Here is a 15541-nt window from a genome sequence, read left to right as displayed (position 1 = left end):
AATAATTAATGAGTGGTTAACAATCAATTATTGACATTGGAACTAATTTAGATTTCCCCACAGATCTGGCTGCATGTAATTCCATAATGATCTGCATCCAAATCCTCACATATGCAACACCACAGGGGGCATGGCCATGGGAGGGGCATGGGCAGGTTTAGGGGCATTCCAATGAATTACACGCAGTGGTATAGAATTTGGGAGATGCATGTCCAAGTTGTTCACCAGGATTTACACTAGGTTTCAGCTGGTGTAAGTCCTCACACCTAAATTTGGGAGCAAGAATCCTCGCTAGGCATTGTTTTATAGACGGTGCTCATCCCAGAGTGCTCTTTATAGAACAATGCTCAGCGCTGATCTTTCCCGGTGCCTATTTTTTGGCACATTTACAGAACTTGGCCTTTAACACTGTGAAGAGTCTGGGAGCATGGATTGGAAAACAGCTGAGAAAGTACGGAGAAAGTCTCTTTTAGGGTGGCCCAAACCTGCACGGGAGGGCAGAGCCTGAAGATTCCGGTCCACGTGGATCAAACATGTCAGAGAAAGCAGCTTGTCACTTTCCCCAGAGAGAACAGGGAGATCCAAAGACTTCAATTCCCAGCAGCCCTTGAGGGAGATACTGGGTAGAGCCAGGAAGAGTTCTCTACACTACCAGTCCCAGAATTCTAAGGGGAGGGAGGAGTATCTGAGGAGGATTAATCAGGAGGATGAGGGACAACTGGAGGAGAGGGCTATAGAAGAGCCTATGGATTGGCAACCAGAGGAGAGTGGGGGTGGAGAGAACAGATCGTGGAAGAGGAGCCTATGGACATTTCTGCTCTGGCTCAAGTCAAAGGTAGAGAGTTAAAAGGGCTGATGGCATCTTGGTCTTAGACCTGATGAAGGGAGGGAAAAGGTGCTACGTCAGCAGTGAACTAATAAATGAAGGCTTCAACCTGGGACAAGTGGGAGGTTGTCAGGAGTTGGTGAAAGAAAAAAAAACAAGAGAACTGTTTAATTTATCTTTATAAACAAGCGAGCTCTTTAACAGACTAAGGTGAAGCTACTCCGTTCCCCTTTCAGGGGAAAGGGGGAAGGACCAGAAAGAAAGACTGAGGAAAGGGACTGCCTCAGCCTGGAAGTTTGATATAGTTTGGGATTTATTGTGCACTCTGTGAAACCCTGAGACACTCGCCCCGCTGTGGAACTATTGTCACAGGCAGTGGGTCAAGACTAGTAGAGAGCAGCTGGGGAGGGCCCCAGGGAGAGACCAATGCCTTGACAGCAACTCTAGGCGGCTGCCAAGGTTGGAGCTAGGCGTTTGAGTGGAGCTAAAGCCGAAGGAGAGAAGGCATATTTAACCACCCTGGGTCTTGCCTTGTGAGAAGTCTACAAAGCGCAGGGGATTTGGGAGAGAATTACAGAACATTGTGGGTTACAATCCTCCCTGTACCCCGTGGATTACAACATGTGGTTAATGCGCAAAAATAGGCTAATGCACAATCGTGTTAAGGCATTTTGTGGTATATATAAGTATTGCCATACTAGGATAGACTGAAGGTCCATCAAGCCCAGCATCCTGTTTTCAACAGTGGCCAATCCAGGTCACAAGTACCTGGCAAGATCCCAAAAAAGTACAATACATTTTATGCTGCTTATCCTAGAAACAAGCAGTGAATTTTCCTCAAGTCCATTTTAATAATGGTCCGTGGACCTTTCCTTTAGGAAGCCATCCAAACCTTTGTTAAACCCCACTAAGCTAACCACCTTTACCACATTCTCTGGAAAGGAATTCCAGAGTTTAATTACACATTGAGTGAAGAAAATGTTTCTCGATTCATTTTAAATTTACTACTTTGTAGCTTCATTGTGTGCCCCCTAGTCCTAGTATTTTTTTATAGAGTAAACTAGCGGTTCATGTAGTTTGCCTGCTATCACATAGTAAATGGCCTGTTAAGGAATTTCTCAGATTTTTCTCTCAGGGGACTTGACATGGGCAGTGAATGGAATGTGGAAGCATTAGCCAGCTAGTGAATTATGGGATCCTTTTACCAAACTGTGTAAAAGGGGCCCTGCGCTAGCACTGGGGGCTGTTTTTGCCATGGACTGAGGCCCTTTTTACCGCAGCAGGTAAAAAGGCTGAAAAAAGAAATAGCCATGCAGTATGATTTCACTTACCCCATGGCCATGCAGGGGGAGCTCTTACCGCCACCCACCGAAGTGGCGGTAAGGGCTCCCACGCTAACCTGGCAGTAACCCAGTGGCGTTCCTAGGGGGGGCGGTGGGTGCGGTCCGCCCCGGGAGCCGCGCACACCTGTCCTTTGTTCGTTAAATGCTCCCTCTGCCCCGGAACAGGTTACTTCTTGTTCCGGGGCAGAGGGAGCATGGAAATAAGGACTTATTTTCCCTAGTGCCAGAAATAGCATGCACTAGGGTTGGAACTACCACCGGTGCCCACGTTGGGCCAGCGGTAGCTCTGTATTGACGCAAGGTAAGCCCACAGTGGGCTTGCCCCGCTTTGTAAAAGGGTCCCTATATTTACTGTGTGCTGAGTGGTTAACGCATAGTTAATGAGGGATAACTTGTTGCCTCTCACAGAGCACCTCCTAAATAGGAGGCACTAACTGCTCCTGCATTAACTCTGAGCGGGTACCATACGCTAATGGGAACTAATGAACATCCTGAATTAATGAATACTATAAATGGCTCCACTAATTGTCACGTTAGAATTGCAGTTAACACACGGTAAACTCCTGTGTTAAGCCATGTTAACTGCAAATCCTAATGCACTTTAGTAAAAGGGCTCCTTGCTGTTAGTAACATTGAAGTTGAATGATCTTATGAACATAGATAAGTGCTACCATGATGCAACCTGTACTAATCAGGTTGTCACTTACTTTTCATTCACGTGCTGTGCCAAAACTCTGTTGTAAGCTGGATCATTCATATTCACCAGCTACCAGTGGCAAAAATATCCTTGTGCAAGGATAATGCATTTGCAGTTATTTCCTGGTCAGGAATAGGTTACAATCAGTCTATGCCGGATGCAAATAATCTTTGTCATACAATGAACACAATGGTCTTTAATTAGATTGGACAGGCAGTGGAAAAAAAATAACGGAAGCAGCACACTAGCTAATAACAGTCTTTGATATTAGATACTAAGTAGTTTGAAGAAGACATAGAGCTGTCTCTTGTTCTTATTGTGAATGTAAGCACGGTGCGCTTATGCCCTGCTTAGTTAGTCTCATCATGTATTCATTACAAATGAAGAAATAAGTGAGACCCCAGTAGGCCTGCCAGCACCATAATATTATAGACCATTACAAACACATTAACGCATAATAGATCTAGTAGCTGTAAATGTACTGTATGGCAATTAAATTATTTAAACGGTGCAATAAAAAAGGTGCTAATAAAGTACATGTTACAAATATAAAAGAGAAGCAGAGTAACACTTTAGGACCTCTTTGGAAAGTAAAATAATGTTGCTAAAGGAAGACTAATCCAAGGTTTCCCCCCCCCCCCCTTCTTCTTGTTCTTCTTGAAGTCCTTGTGACCGAAAGGTAGACAATGAGGGATGCCCAAGTTTTCCTGGGGCTGTCCTCGCAGGACTACTACTACTACTACTATTTAGCATTTCTATAGCGCTACAAGGCATACGCAGCGCTGCTGGCAGGACAGCACCGTGAAGGGGCGGGGAAACCTGTATTATCGAAACAAGATGGGCATCCATCTTTTGTTTTGATAATACAGTTGGGGACGCCAAATCTCCACATTTAGGTCATTCTTAGAGATGGTCAGAAACCGAGGACGTCCATCTCAGAAATGACCAAATCCAAGCCATTTGGTCATGGGAGGAGCCAGCATTCGTAGTGCACTGGGCCCCCTGACATGCCAGGACACCAACCAAGCACCCTAGGGGGCACTGCAGTGGACTTCAGAAATTGCTCCCAGGTGCATAGCTCCCTTACCTTGTGTACTGAGCCCCCAACCCCCCCTCAAAACACCCACTCCCCACAACTGTACACCACTACCATAGCCCTAAGGGGTGAAGGGGGGCACCTACATGTGGGTACAGTGGGTTTCTGGTGGGTTTTGAAGGGCTCACATTTACCACCTCAAGTGTAACAGGTGGGGGGGGGGGGGATGGGCCTGGGTCCTGCTGCCTGAAGTGCATTGCACCCACTAAAACTGCTCCAGGGACCTGCAAACTGCTGTCATGGAGCTGGATATGACATTTGAGGCTGGCAAAAAAATGTTTTAAGGATTTGTTTTAGGGTGGGAAAGGGTTGGTGACCCCTGGGGGAGTATGGGGAGGTCATCCCCAATTCCCTCCGGTGGTCATCTGGTCAGTTCGGGCACCTTTTTGAGGCTTGGTCGCAAGAAAAAATGGACCAAGTAAAGTCGCCCAAGTGCTCGTCAGGGACGCCATTCTTTTTTCCATTATCGGCTGAGGACGCCCATCTCTTTAGCACGCCCCAGTCCCACCTTTGCTACACTGTTGACATGCCCCCATGAACTTTGGTCATCCCCGCGACGGAAAGCAGTTGAGGGCGTCCAAAATCGGCTTTCGATTATGCCGATTTGGGAGACCCTGAGAGAAGGACGCCCATCTCCCGATTTGTCTCTTTCGAAAATAAGCCTGTTAGTGTATGGAATCTATTTTATTACTGAACATGAAGGTTCAATTTAACTTAGCTAGAGCATTGTTTGCTGGTAGCAGGTTTTCAGTTTCAATGCTGAAAGACAGACGGCAATATAAATTTGTAGAGTTTGTGCCCTTTCTCTTCTCATTGTTGCTTTCTGACTTTCTTCACAGATCCCCCATTTCTTGTACACATATTCATTCTGGCACTAGAAAAAAATGATAGACAATTATTAAAAATGGCATCTTTGGACAATATAACTTTTGCATGTTTACTTTTCTTCACTTATATTCGTCCCTTGTGGGATGCTGTCATGTCCCCTACCTCAGCGCAAGCGGCGTCCTCGGGCTGCGCGGGGTCCCGTTGACATACACACTTGACTGGCACTGCCCTGAGCCATGTGTGTCTAGTTCTTCTCTGGGTTTGTTCAGAGAGCAGTGGTTGCAGGCTCCTTAATTGCTTTGCTTCCATGCACCTGTGTCTGCTCTCTCTCTCTGCCTGGCTTCCAGGCTCCTTGATTGTTTTGCTTCCACCCATCTGGGTCTGCTCTCTCTCTGCCTGGTTTCCCTTGCTTCTCTCCTATTGGTCTTCCGGTTCCTCCTTCCCCTGCTCTTGTCCTATGGCTGTGCTCCTTCTCCCTGCTGGTTCCTGCTGATGTCAGACACCAGCACTTTATCAGCTGAGCTCTTCATGGACTCTATGCTTCGGCTTCTATTTTGGTAGGTGTTACTTGCTCAGTAGTTTGCTTCTTATCTACTTGTCCCTCGTTGCTGACTTTGCCTGTACCTGGATTACTCTCTTGCCTGCTGCCTGCTTACTGACTTTGCCTGTACCTGGATTACCCTCTGACCTGCTGCCTGCCTACTGACTTTGCCTGTACCTGGATTACCCTCTTGACCTGCTGCCTGCTTACTGACTTTGCCTGTACCTGGATTACCCTCTTGCCTGTTGTTTGCCTATTGACATTGCCTATACTTGGATTACTCCCCTGCCTGCTGCCTGCCTATTGACTTTGCCTGTACCTGGATCACTCTCTTGCCTGCTGCCTGCCTGGCTGATACGTCAACACCCTGCTTCCAGCTCATCACGTAAGTCCTGCAGGCCGCCCACACCTAGGGGCTCAACCTCTGGGGAACGGCGGTCAGCGCAGGTGAGACCCGGGGTTGTCCAGCCACCAAAGCTTACATGAATGCTGGGGTGACATTTAGAAAGGAACAATCACTAAGGGGCCCTATTACAAAGGCGCATTAGGCTCTACACAGGTCCATCGTGCGCCAAAATGAGACTACAACCAGGATACCGTGCCCCCTGATGGTAATTTCAGATTTGTTGTGTGCCCATAATGCATGGATGATTTATTTATTTATTTCCTCTCTTGCGCGGCGTTTCCAGTGGTAATCGGCAGTTGGCGCATGCTGACCGGTCACCGTGCGTGTAGCACATGAGCCCTTACTGCTAGATCAGTGGGTGGTGTTAAGGGCTTAGGCCAGTTTTAGATGCGCGCTGGTTTCAGTTTTACACATGCCCTTTTCCTGTCCCATTTAAAAAAGCCCTTTTTTTGCAGACGCGGTAAAAACTGGCCCAGTACTTGCCCAAAATACCCACCTATACTACCGCAGGCCACTTTTTACTGTGTCTTAGTAAAAGGACCCCTAAAACCCCTGCTGAGATCTAAAACAGGAATTGGATCCTGCAGTAAATAAATGAATGCTGAGTGCTGATTTTAGTATTCAGCAGAGTCAGAAGGATGTAAGACCGTGTCCTCCTGATTTTGTTTGGAGAAGTTAGGGGGCTTTTGAAAGGTGAGGGGGGGCATTGTTTATGATAGGGGAAAAGATGGAACCTCTGTGGTCTGCTTTTCTCTTTTGATTGAATGGGTAGAAGGGGATCATGGAGACTTTTATTGAGCAAAATAAAAACCTGATTGAAGGGGAATGGGGGGTGATCCTACCTGACTGTTGATATTTAGAAAAAAACAAAAATAAACTCAGTGAATAAGGGTGCCTGACTACGGGAGGTTTTTGTTAACTGATGAAAGAAGTGTGGATCTGGCTAGAGAATGACACGGGGACAAAGTTTGTCCTTGTCCCTGTGGGTTCTGTCTCCGTCCTCACCCCATCCCCGCAGGTTCTGTCTCCATCCCCGCAGGCCCTGTCTCCAACCACGCCCCATCCCTGCGGGTTCTGTCCCCATCCCCACCCTGTCCCCATGGGCTCTGTCCTCATCTACAGAAGCCTTGAACACTTATGATTTTATATTTAAATCTTTTTATTAAAGTATAAAAAGGAACAATATGCTGTGCTACTGTTGTATATAAATTACTAATAGAAAAAAATAATAACAATGAGCAGCTATAATAACCCTCCTTCCCACCACCACCACCCTCTACCCTTCCAACTAGAAAATGACACGGGGACAAAGTTTGTCCCCATCCCTGTGGGCTCTGTCCCCATGGGATCTGTCCCCGCCCAGTCCCTGCGAGCTCTGTCAACGTCCTCAGCCCTGCGGTTACTGCGGTTCCCCATCCCTGTGTAATTTTCTAGTTCTGGCAGCCCACACTTCTTAAAATTAGAGTTGAAGGCTGGGAGGGTTGGCTTGCCCGAATTAGGGTGGCTTTTGCAGTGCCAAATTAGGTGGCTAACATTTTTTAAAAAAGTGCTTTCTCACTCTACTTTAAACCTCCTTCCTCAAGCCCATCCAGAATAGCTGACTAAACTCATCTGCCTAGTGAAACTTGGGTGGATAAATTTGGTCTTTGGCAATTTTCAAAGGCTTAGAACCAGCCAGCTAAGTCCTTACTTAGCTGGCTAGATCCTTCTGAATATTGACCTCTGTGAGGATAATTTTCAAAGCCATTTCCACAGATAAAACAATGCTTCATTTACAGAAGTGGACAAAACTGCCAGCCCAATATAGAGATAATTTCACAATAAGGTGCCTATATAAAATGGACAGAAAAACAAAAATTTATACCTGCATTCAAGAAAGTATAACATTGAATGTTGGTATTGCTGTAAACAAATGTGTTTAAAAGAGGGTATATCTATAAGACATTTATCAGTTGAGTGCATACTTCTGAGAGGATGATATCTCTTCAACATAACAACAGACATTAAAGATTGCTCAGGAACTGATGACCTGTTAACAAAAAAATAGTTTTAAACTTAGGGCCCTGTTTACTAAGCTGTGCATAATACCGCACACTAATGCTAAAGGTACCCATAGGAATATATGGGTGTTTCTAACATTATCACACGCTAATTTTTAGCATGTGCTAAAAGGTTAGCATGCCTACAGCTGTCTTTCGACCTCAATTGAATAATTTAGTTTGGAAGATATTTTTCAGATTGAGACAGCAATTATTCAGTTGAGGTCGAAAGACAGCTGAGAATCAAGTAATATATCCCAAACCATTATGATAGACTCCCCTGAACTTAATATATTAGAGGGGGCATGCCTTTGAGAAATGAACTTGGAATAAGACTGGTGAAAAAGTCCAGTCAGGCTTCTTTTTTCTGACTGACATCCAAACACAATGAGTTCCATGTTGAACTCTGCCCTACCTGGTAGGGCATTGTGTGGAATTCTGTTTGATGGAATGGGAAAATACAACAGATTCTTCAGCATCATCAAACTGGTTATCCCTTAATATTTCTCTCCATTCCTCCAAGAAGGCCCCTCAACTGAAGGAAACCACTGCAGTCTCCTATGCATCATGTTTAATGTGAGATCAAGCTACTACTAGAAGACAACACAATAAAATTGGTGCCATTTCAAAAAATGGATCAATGGATCTATTTATTTCCTCATTTTGAAGAAGTCAGGTTGACCATTCTCTCCTATTTGAACAGAACTGTGTTCTTTGGATATCAAGAATGATTACACTCATATTGATTCATCACAGCTACAGAAAATACCTTCACTTGACCCTTCAATCCAATAATTACCAATACAAAGGCCTCCCCCCTTTGGACTTTTATCAACTCCAATGGTATTCACAAAGTGCTTGATTCAGGGGCAGACTGACACTGTTTCTAGGCCCTCAGGCAATAAGGGCCAAGGGCCCCTAACCACCTATCAAAAGGGATTAAATTAGATGGAAGCTAGAGGAGAGTGGGCCCCCTACTGCTGTGGGCCCTTGGGCACTGCTCTATTGTTCCAATGTCAGTCCACCCTTAGTGTGATTATAATAGCTAGTAGGTCACTTATGCCAACAGAATCTCCCAGTTTTCCTTTACTTGGATGATGGTCTACTGGCACCTTATCCTAAGACATTCCACTTTGGTTAAGGGATGTAACATGCTCTTTCATCATTTCATGAGATTCCTCATAAACTTTGATAAATTAGCGTGCCTGCTACAGTTGAAGATATCCTCCTTTGAAGCACTTCTAGACACAGAACAAGTGAAACCTTTTCTTCCTTATAATAGCCTACAACAGTGGTTCCTATACCCTGTCCTGGAGGCACCCCAGCCAGTCAGGATTTTAGGATATCCACAATGAATATTCATGAGAAAGATTTGCATTCAGTGGAGGCAGTACATGGAAATCTCTCTCATGAATATTCATTGTGGATATCCTGAAAACCTGACTGGCTGGGGTGCCTCCAGGACCAGGTTTGGGAACTACTGCCTTAAGGTTTGATTCTCTACAGTCAGTATCTATTTAGAAATGCTGGGTCACGGCTTCCACAGTGCTTGTGAAAAAAGGGGAGCACATGCATGTGGCTCCTTTTCCACATCTCAAAATGAGAATACTGCAGTAGAAGCAAAAGTTTTTTTGTAATCAAACTTACAGTTCCTTAACCAAGAAGGTCTTTCTTCTTCCTGCCTGCAGACCATACTACAATAGTGAACCAAAGAAGTCAACTGTCTTATGCTCCTCCTGGAGCATCACTATCCTATATGCCAGCCAGAGCACCCTCCAGTGGTCAGGACAATTAAGTCCCTTTGTAACCAGTGGCCTTTCCTTGTAGGGCCACATGCATCAGGGCAAACACTGAGGCAGAGACTTTCAGGAAGTCAAATACTGTATTGCTTCACAAAAAAATACTGTATCTCCATACTCTGAGTTCCCCCTTTTACTTTTACCCATTAAAGTCGCTAAGGTCCTGCTTGGATTTTTCTAGTTTGCCCTGGTTCAGGTATTGCAGTTCCATAGATGCTAAGTTCTCCAGCCTGGAACTGGGTACTTTTTGGACATTCCTGTTTTTGAAATTACATCCCAAAGCAGCATGGGCTTTGTTATGCCTGATCCTGCCCATTGAAATCAGTTTTGCAAGTCTCATATAATGCACCAGGATGGAAAAGTCAGAATTCCAGGACTGTGCCAAAATCTCAAGCTTGGAACTGCGTAACCTGGCATCTCTGCCATTCTCGCTTACATCCGGACTTTATTAAGTCTGTTTTCCCTAGGAATCAGGCTCTTCCTGAATTCTTTCTCCAATTCTGGTTTGTATAGCATTTCAATCCAGGTTTTCTGATACACCAATTTCACAGAGAAGTTGGCCTTGCTGAGTTTAAAGAGGGTTTGGACAGATTCCTGAAGGAAAAGTCCATTGAACATTATTAATTTAAAATTTTGTTTTGTTTTTGGGTTTTTGCCGGGTTCTTGAGGCTTGGATTGGCCACTGTCAGAGACAGGATACTGGGCTTGATGGACCTTTGGTCTTTTCCCAGTATGGCGGTTCTTATGTTCCAAGTTACCCAATTCCAAGAGGGAGATTTTAGGCCAGCCCTAGATTTATGTCAGCCTCATCCTAATATATTATGGCAGTGCTTCTCAACCTGCTCCTCAGGGCACATCCAGCTAGTCATGTTTTCAGGATATCCACAATGAATATGCATGAGATAGATTTGCATACCAAGGAGCAAGTGCATGCAGATCTAGCTCATGCATATTCATTGTGAATATCCTGAAAACCTGACTGGCTGAGTGTCCCTTGAGGACCAGGTTGAGAAGCACAGCATAATGGGACCTGTAGCACTGATATCAATGGGTAAAATCACAGACTGCAAATTCCACACTGCTATGGGATATAAATTTAAACCAAGTCTAGCCAAAATGTCTCCCTCCTGGAACTAGGTAACTTGGCAGCTCCGATTCCATGCACAGCAGTGTCTTAATACAAAGTGTGTTTTCTGGGACTGTTCACCAGTCCTATAAGGTCAGTAAGGGTTTTCCTTCTTTTCCAGCACTGACCAGGTTTAATGTACTTCTGCTTCATACCTCAGCACTGTTCTTACATAATTCATCCTTAAGAAGAATTAGTCATACAGTGCTTTTCCCAGTGTACATATTTATCCTCTGGTCTGGCATTCACTCTTCTCTACTACTGGGCTTGAAATACCCTAGGTTCCCCAGCTGGCATGGCTTCCTGCCAGAAGAAAACTCCCCTTTTTCAGGTCTCCAGCTACTATTAACCATGGAATGAGTGTCTAATTCACCAGCCCAGCTGCCTGTCCATGAGGCTGAGATAGAGAAAACAAGGAACGGGAACCTTACCACAGTGGCTAACCACGCCCTCTGTCCTGGAGAATCATTCCTCCTTTTCCCTTTGTATTGCTTTCTGTTATAGGAGGCAACTTCTCTTTTAAATTCCTTCTCTTCCACAAGGCAGGCTGACAATCAAATAATCTGAGAGCCTGTTGACTGATTAGTCCTCCCCCAAGGTTCCTCTAGCATTCCCCCTCCCAACTTCAGGCCCTACTGCTTGAAGAGAAATGTCCAGATTTCTTAAGGAAGCCCACGCTTCATGATTTTTAAGGTGGGGAAAGCTTACACTTTTACCCTTGCTTTTTTACATTACAAGCTTAACCCAATTGCTTATCACACAACCTACTTAAAGGACTCATGTTTATGTTTTAGCAGCATCAGTATACTCTCAGCGTGGATTCTTCAACTTATGGATAGGGAGCCTATCTTAGCCATCCTCATATTCAGGGTACCTGGTCTGCCGCACAGAAGCTCCTTCTGTGTCAATCTTTTAATCTCTTTGAGTATTCATTCATCAGTTACCGCTGTTCCAGATGAACAATCAGGTGGCCATGCACGGAGGATCAGGCTCCCTTCATCTGTGCTGAGGGGGAGCACAGACATGGGATTTTAGGGTCAGCAATTAGGTATCCATCCAGGCCACCTACTGTACATTCCAATGACCCAAAACCATGGGGCTCAGCAGGTCACAGGAGCATCAAATTCTGCACTCCCCTTTCCAGCACTGGGGAACACTTCAGAGAGGACTTCCCTGGTGCTTTAGCATGTGCTGTAGGAGATGCAATGTGTGCATACTTGAACAATGAAGAGATTTAGGGGGCAATTGTATAAATAAATCAAATGTTTGGTGCCAAGATGCAGCACGCTGAGTGCAAATTTTGTAACAGCATCTGGGTGCTCAGATTCTATTATAGAATACTAGCATAAGTTGGCATTACATGCCAACAATTAGGTGTACCCAATTTTGCCATGTCAATAGTAGGCATAAATGTGCGTGCCTAATTGTGTCAGTTTAGTGTGCAACTAACAGTATTCTATAAGTTACACATGTAATTGTTAGATATGTCCATGCCCTAACCAGGTCCCCTTTGAACACCTCCTTGCATTTGTCTGCTAAGCAAGTTGTATGCTAAAGTTCCAAAATAAAGGTTAGCGCCCAACTAGCACTTACATGGACGTAAGTGTTAGTATTCTATAACTTAAGTACGCTTCCTTGTCATCTAGACCAGACCAATCCAGACTAATGGGTTGTGTCCATCTACCAGCGGAAGGAGACAGAGAAAATAGTTCCAAGTAAACCGCCCCTTAAGGGTATTGTGCAGCCTGGAATGTTCAGTATTTTCTCTGTCTCCTAGCAGATGGTGGACGGATCGTGCAGCTGCTCTGGATTGCTGGCTGGTAGCTCCTGTCCCAGATTCTTCTGGTGACAGTGGAGCCAGGGGTGTGCTAGTAGCCATGTTGGGGCTAGTTTTAGATGATACTCAGTGGTCCTGAGTTCCTCATCTGCCAGCTAGGGTGATTTTCAGTGACCCTGGTTCCTTCCCCTCCCCTACCTCCCCTGGCTGTCTTTCTAGCAGGGTGATGGTTGATTGTGGCATGGAGTACCTTGTCTCCCCTGTGGGGTTCTTCTCTTCTGTGGTGGTAGGTATATCTGAATTTCTGCCTCTGAGATAAGCCTTTATTTAGTCCTGTCACTAGTGAAGAAGGTTGTTTATTTAACAAATAATAAAAAAAAAAGGAAACTTTGTTTTTTCCCTCCTTTTCTGCCTCTGAGGTAAACCTTTTTTTAATTCCTGTCATTAGTGAAGAAGGTTGTTTAAAAAAAAAAGAAGACACTTTGATTTTTCTTCTTTCTCTTGTCTGTTACCTGATTTATTTTCCCACCTTTGGCAATGTATTCTAGGGGGCCACTTGCGAAGTTTCTTTGAATTTCGCTGGCTGGCGTCTGATTCTGATCTTGGACCCTTCTGAGCTGGTACCAGCTGCTTTGATTTTTTTTGTGGAGCACAGCTCGTATCTGGATCATGAAACTCAGTTGTTTTTCTCCTCTTCATAGTCCTAGATGGCAGCTGATTCAGAGGGCGGCCCCATTGCTGGAACTTGTACCTTTGCGGTTCGGAGGTCTTAGTTTGCCATTTCCAAAGTGGGGGGTAGTCTCTTGCTGGCTCTGGCTGCAGGGAGGGAGGCAGGGAGGTGGGGTCTGGAACGCGGAGAGCGGGAGGGAGGGGTCTGGAACTCGGAGAGGGGGGGTCTGACGTCAGACGCACGCACACAAACAGATTCCAACTCGATCATGTCATTTGTTCACGCCTTGCGACCGAGAAGAGGACTTCGGCTGGCGGGGGTTGGGGTCCCCCGCCAGCACAGGTACACGACGGAGGTGGGGGAGGGTTGGCGGCGGGAAGGGGGGCTCAAGAGGGTCGCGGCAGAGGGGTCCAGGGGTCAGGAACTCCGAGGGTGGTCTGGAAATCGGAGGGAGTGGGGTCTTTGCAAATCTGAGGGAGGGAGTTGGGGTCTTGAACTGGCAGCTGCGGTTGGTGAGGGGTTTGATGTGACCGGGGGTGTGTGTTGATGTGCTTGGGGGGGAGGGTCTTGGGTGATGCGCCGAGGGGGGGGGGTTGATGCACTGAGGGGGGGGGGTTGTCTGCGGTGCCGCGTGTTTCCCTATTCCTCCCTCTGCCTGGGAATCAGCTGTGAGTGACATCAGCCTGGCTATGGAGCCTAACTCAGGAACCACGGACTCAGGTAGCTACTTTAGAACGTTGATGGTGAGAATTATTACATAGAAAATGACATGTAAGGCTTCTAAAATGACCTCTTTAGTATTCCAGTGGGAAAATGTATTGTTATAATTAAGGTGGTTTTCCTGTGATCAACAGAATCACACCTGTTTGGATTAGTGTCACAATTAATGTAGCTCCATCCCTTCATACTTCTTCTGTACACTGCAGCCTGGATAATGCCTTCAGCTATGCAGTACTGAAGACCTGCTTTTCACATAAACTACCCGGATCTCCCATGAAACATCCAAGCAGATTGTTCCACAACAGTTATAATGCCTTTGTATCACTCCATGGTGCCACTGCATCTTGAATACTGTGTGCAGTTCTGGTCCCCACATCTCAAAAAAGATAAAGTGGAATTAGAAAAGATACAGAGAAGGGCAATGAAAATGATAAAGGGGACTGGACGACTTCCCTATAGGGAAAGGCTAAAGTGGCTAGGGCTCTTCAGCTTGGCGAAGAGATGGCTGAAGGGAGATATGATAGAGGTTTACAGAATACTGAGTGGAGTGGAACAGGTAGATGTGAATTGCTTGTTTACTCTTTTCAAGAATACTAGGGCTAGGGGGCATGCCAAGAAGCTACTAAGTAGTACATTTAAAATGAATTGGAGAAAATATTTCTTCAGTCAGCGTGTAATTAAACTGTGGTATTCATTGCCAGAGAATGTGGTAAAAGCAGTTGGCTTAGCAGAGTTTAAAAAAGGTTTGGATAATTTCCAAAAAGAAAAACCCATAAGCCATTATTAAGATGGAATTGGGAAAATCCATTTCATATTCAAAGATATGCAGCATTAAATCTGTTTTGCTGTTCTGGGATCTTGTCAGGTACTTGTGGCCTGGATTAGCTACTGTTGGAAACAGGATAATGGCCTTGATGGACCTTTGGTCTGTCTTAGTATGGCTGATGTTCTTATGTTCTTAACACTACTACTACTACTTACTACTACTTAACATTTCTAGAGCGCTACTAGGGTTACGCAGCGCTGTACAATTTAATAAAGAAGGACAGTCCCTGCTCAAAGGAGCTTACAATCTAAAGGACGAAATGTCAAGTTGGGGCAGTCTAGATTTCCTGAATAGAGGTATGGTGGTTAGGTGCTGAAGGTGACATTGAAGAGGTGGGCTTTGAGCAAGGATTTGAAGATGGGCAGGGAGGGGGTCTGGCGAATGGGCTCAGGGAGTTTATTGCAAGCATGGGGTGAGGCGAGGCAGAAAGGGCGGAACCTGGAGTTGGCGGTGGTGGAGAAGGGTACTGAAAGGAGGGATTTGTCTTGGGAGTGGAGGTTACGGGTAGGAACGTAAGGGGAGATGAGGGTAGAGAGGTAGGGAGGGGCTGCAGATCGAGTGCATTTGTAGGTTAGTAGGAGAAGCTTGAACTGTATGCGGTACCTAATCGGAAGTCAGTGAAGTGAGTTGAATATTTGTCTCTAATGTGGGAACAACCTTGAGATCGGGAGTCATCCACTTGTGTGCCTGATTCAGTCTTGTTTGTCAATGGAGAAAGCAAACTTCTTTACCTGTCACAATCACAGGTATTTTTTATTTCTCTCTAGACTACATGATTATTCAGCTGTGCTATCCTTCTTGCCTCCCTGAGAGTTGATTCAGAACTTTAAACTTTATTGAGGAGACC

General features: G+C 45.4%; 1 protein-coding gene across 1 annotated transcript in view; it reads left to right on the top strand.

Annotated features, from left to right (window-relative positions):
• The first annotated feature begins 427 nt into the window (after positions 1–427).
• The window catches only part of AFF3 (AF4/FMR2 family member 3), a 145366-nt gene continuing 130252 nt past the window's right edge, over positions 428–15541 (top strand). The window contains exons 1-2 of the mRNA XM_030202477.1: positions 428–451; positions 762–835. Coding sequence (XP_030058337.1) covers positions 428–451; positions 762–835 — 98 coding nt within the window. The remainder of the gene's footprint in view (positions 452–761; positions 836–15541) is intronic.

The sequence above is a fragment of the Microcaecilia unicolor genome, chromosome 4 (genome assembly GCF_901765095.1).
Source record: "Microcaecilia unicolor chromosome 4, aMicUni1.1, whole genome shotgun sequence".
Lineage (NCBI taxonomy): Eukaryota > Metazoa > Chordata > Amphibia > Gymnophiona > Siphonopidae > Microcaecilia > Microcaecilia unicolor.
The sequence above is the reverse complement of the archived record's forward strand: the minus strand, read 5'-3'. Positions and strand labels throughout refer to the sequence as shown.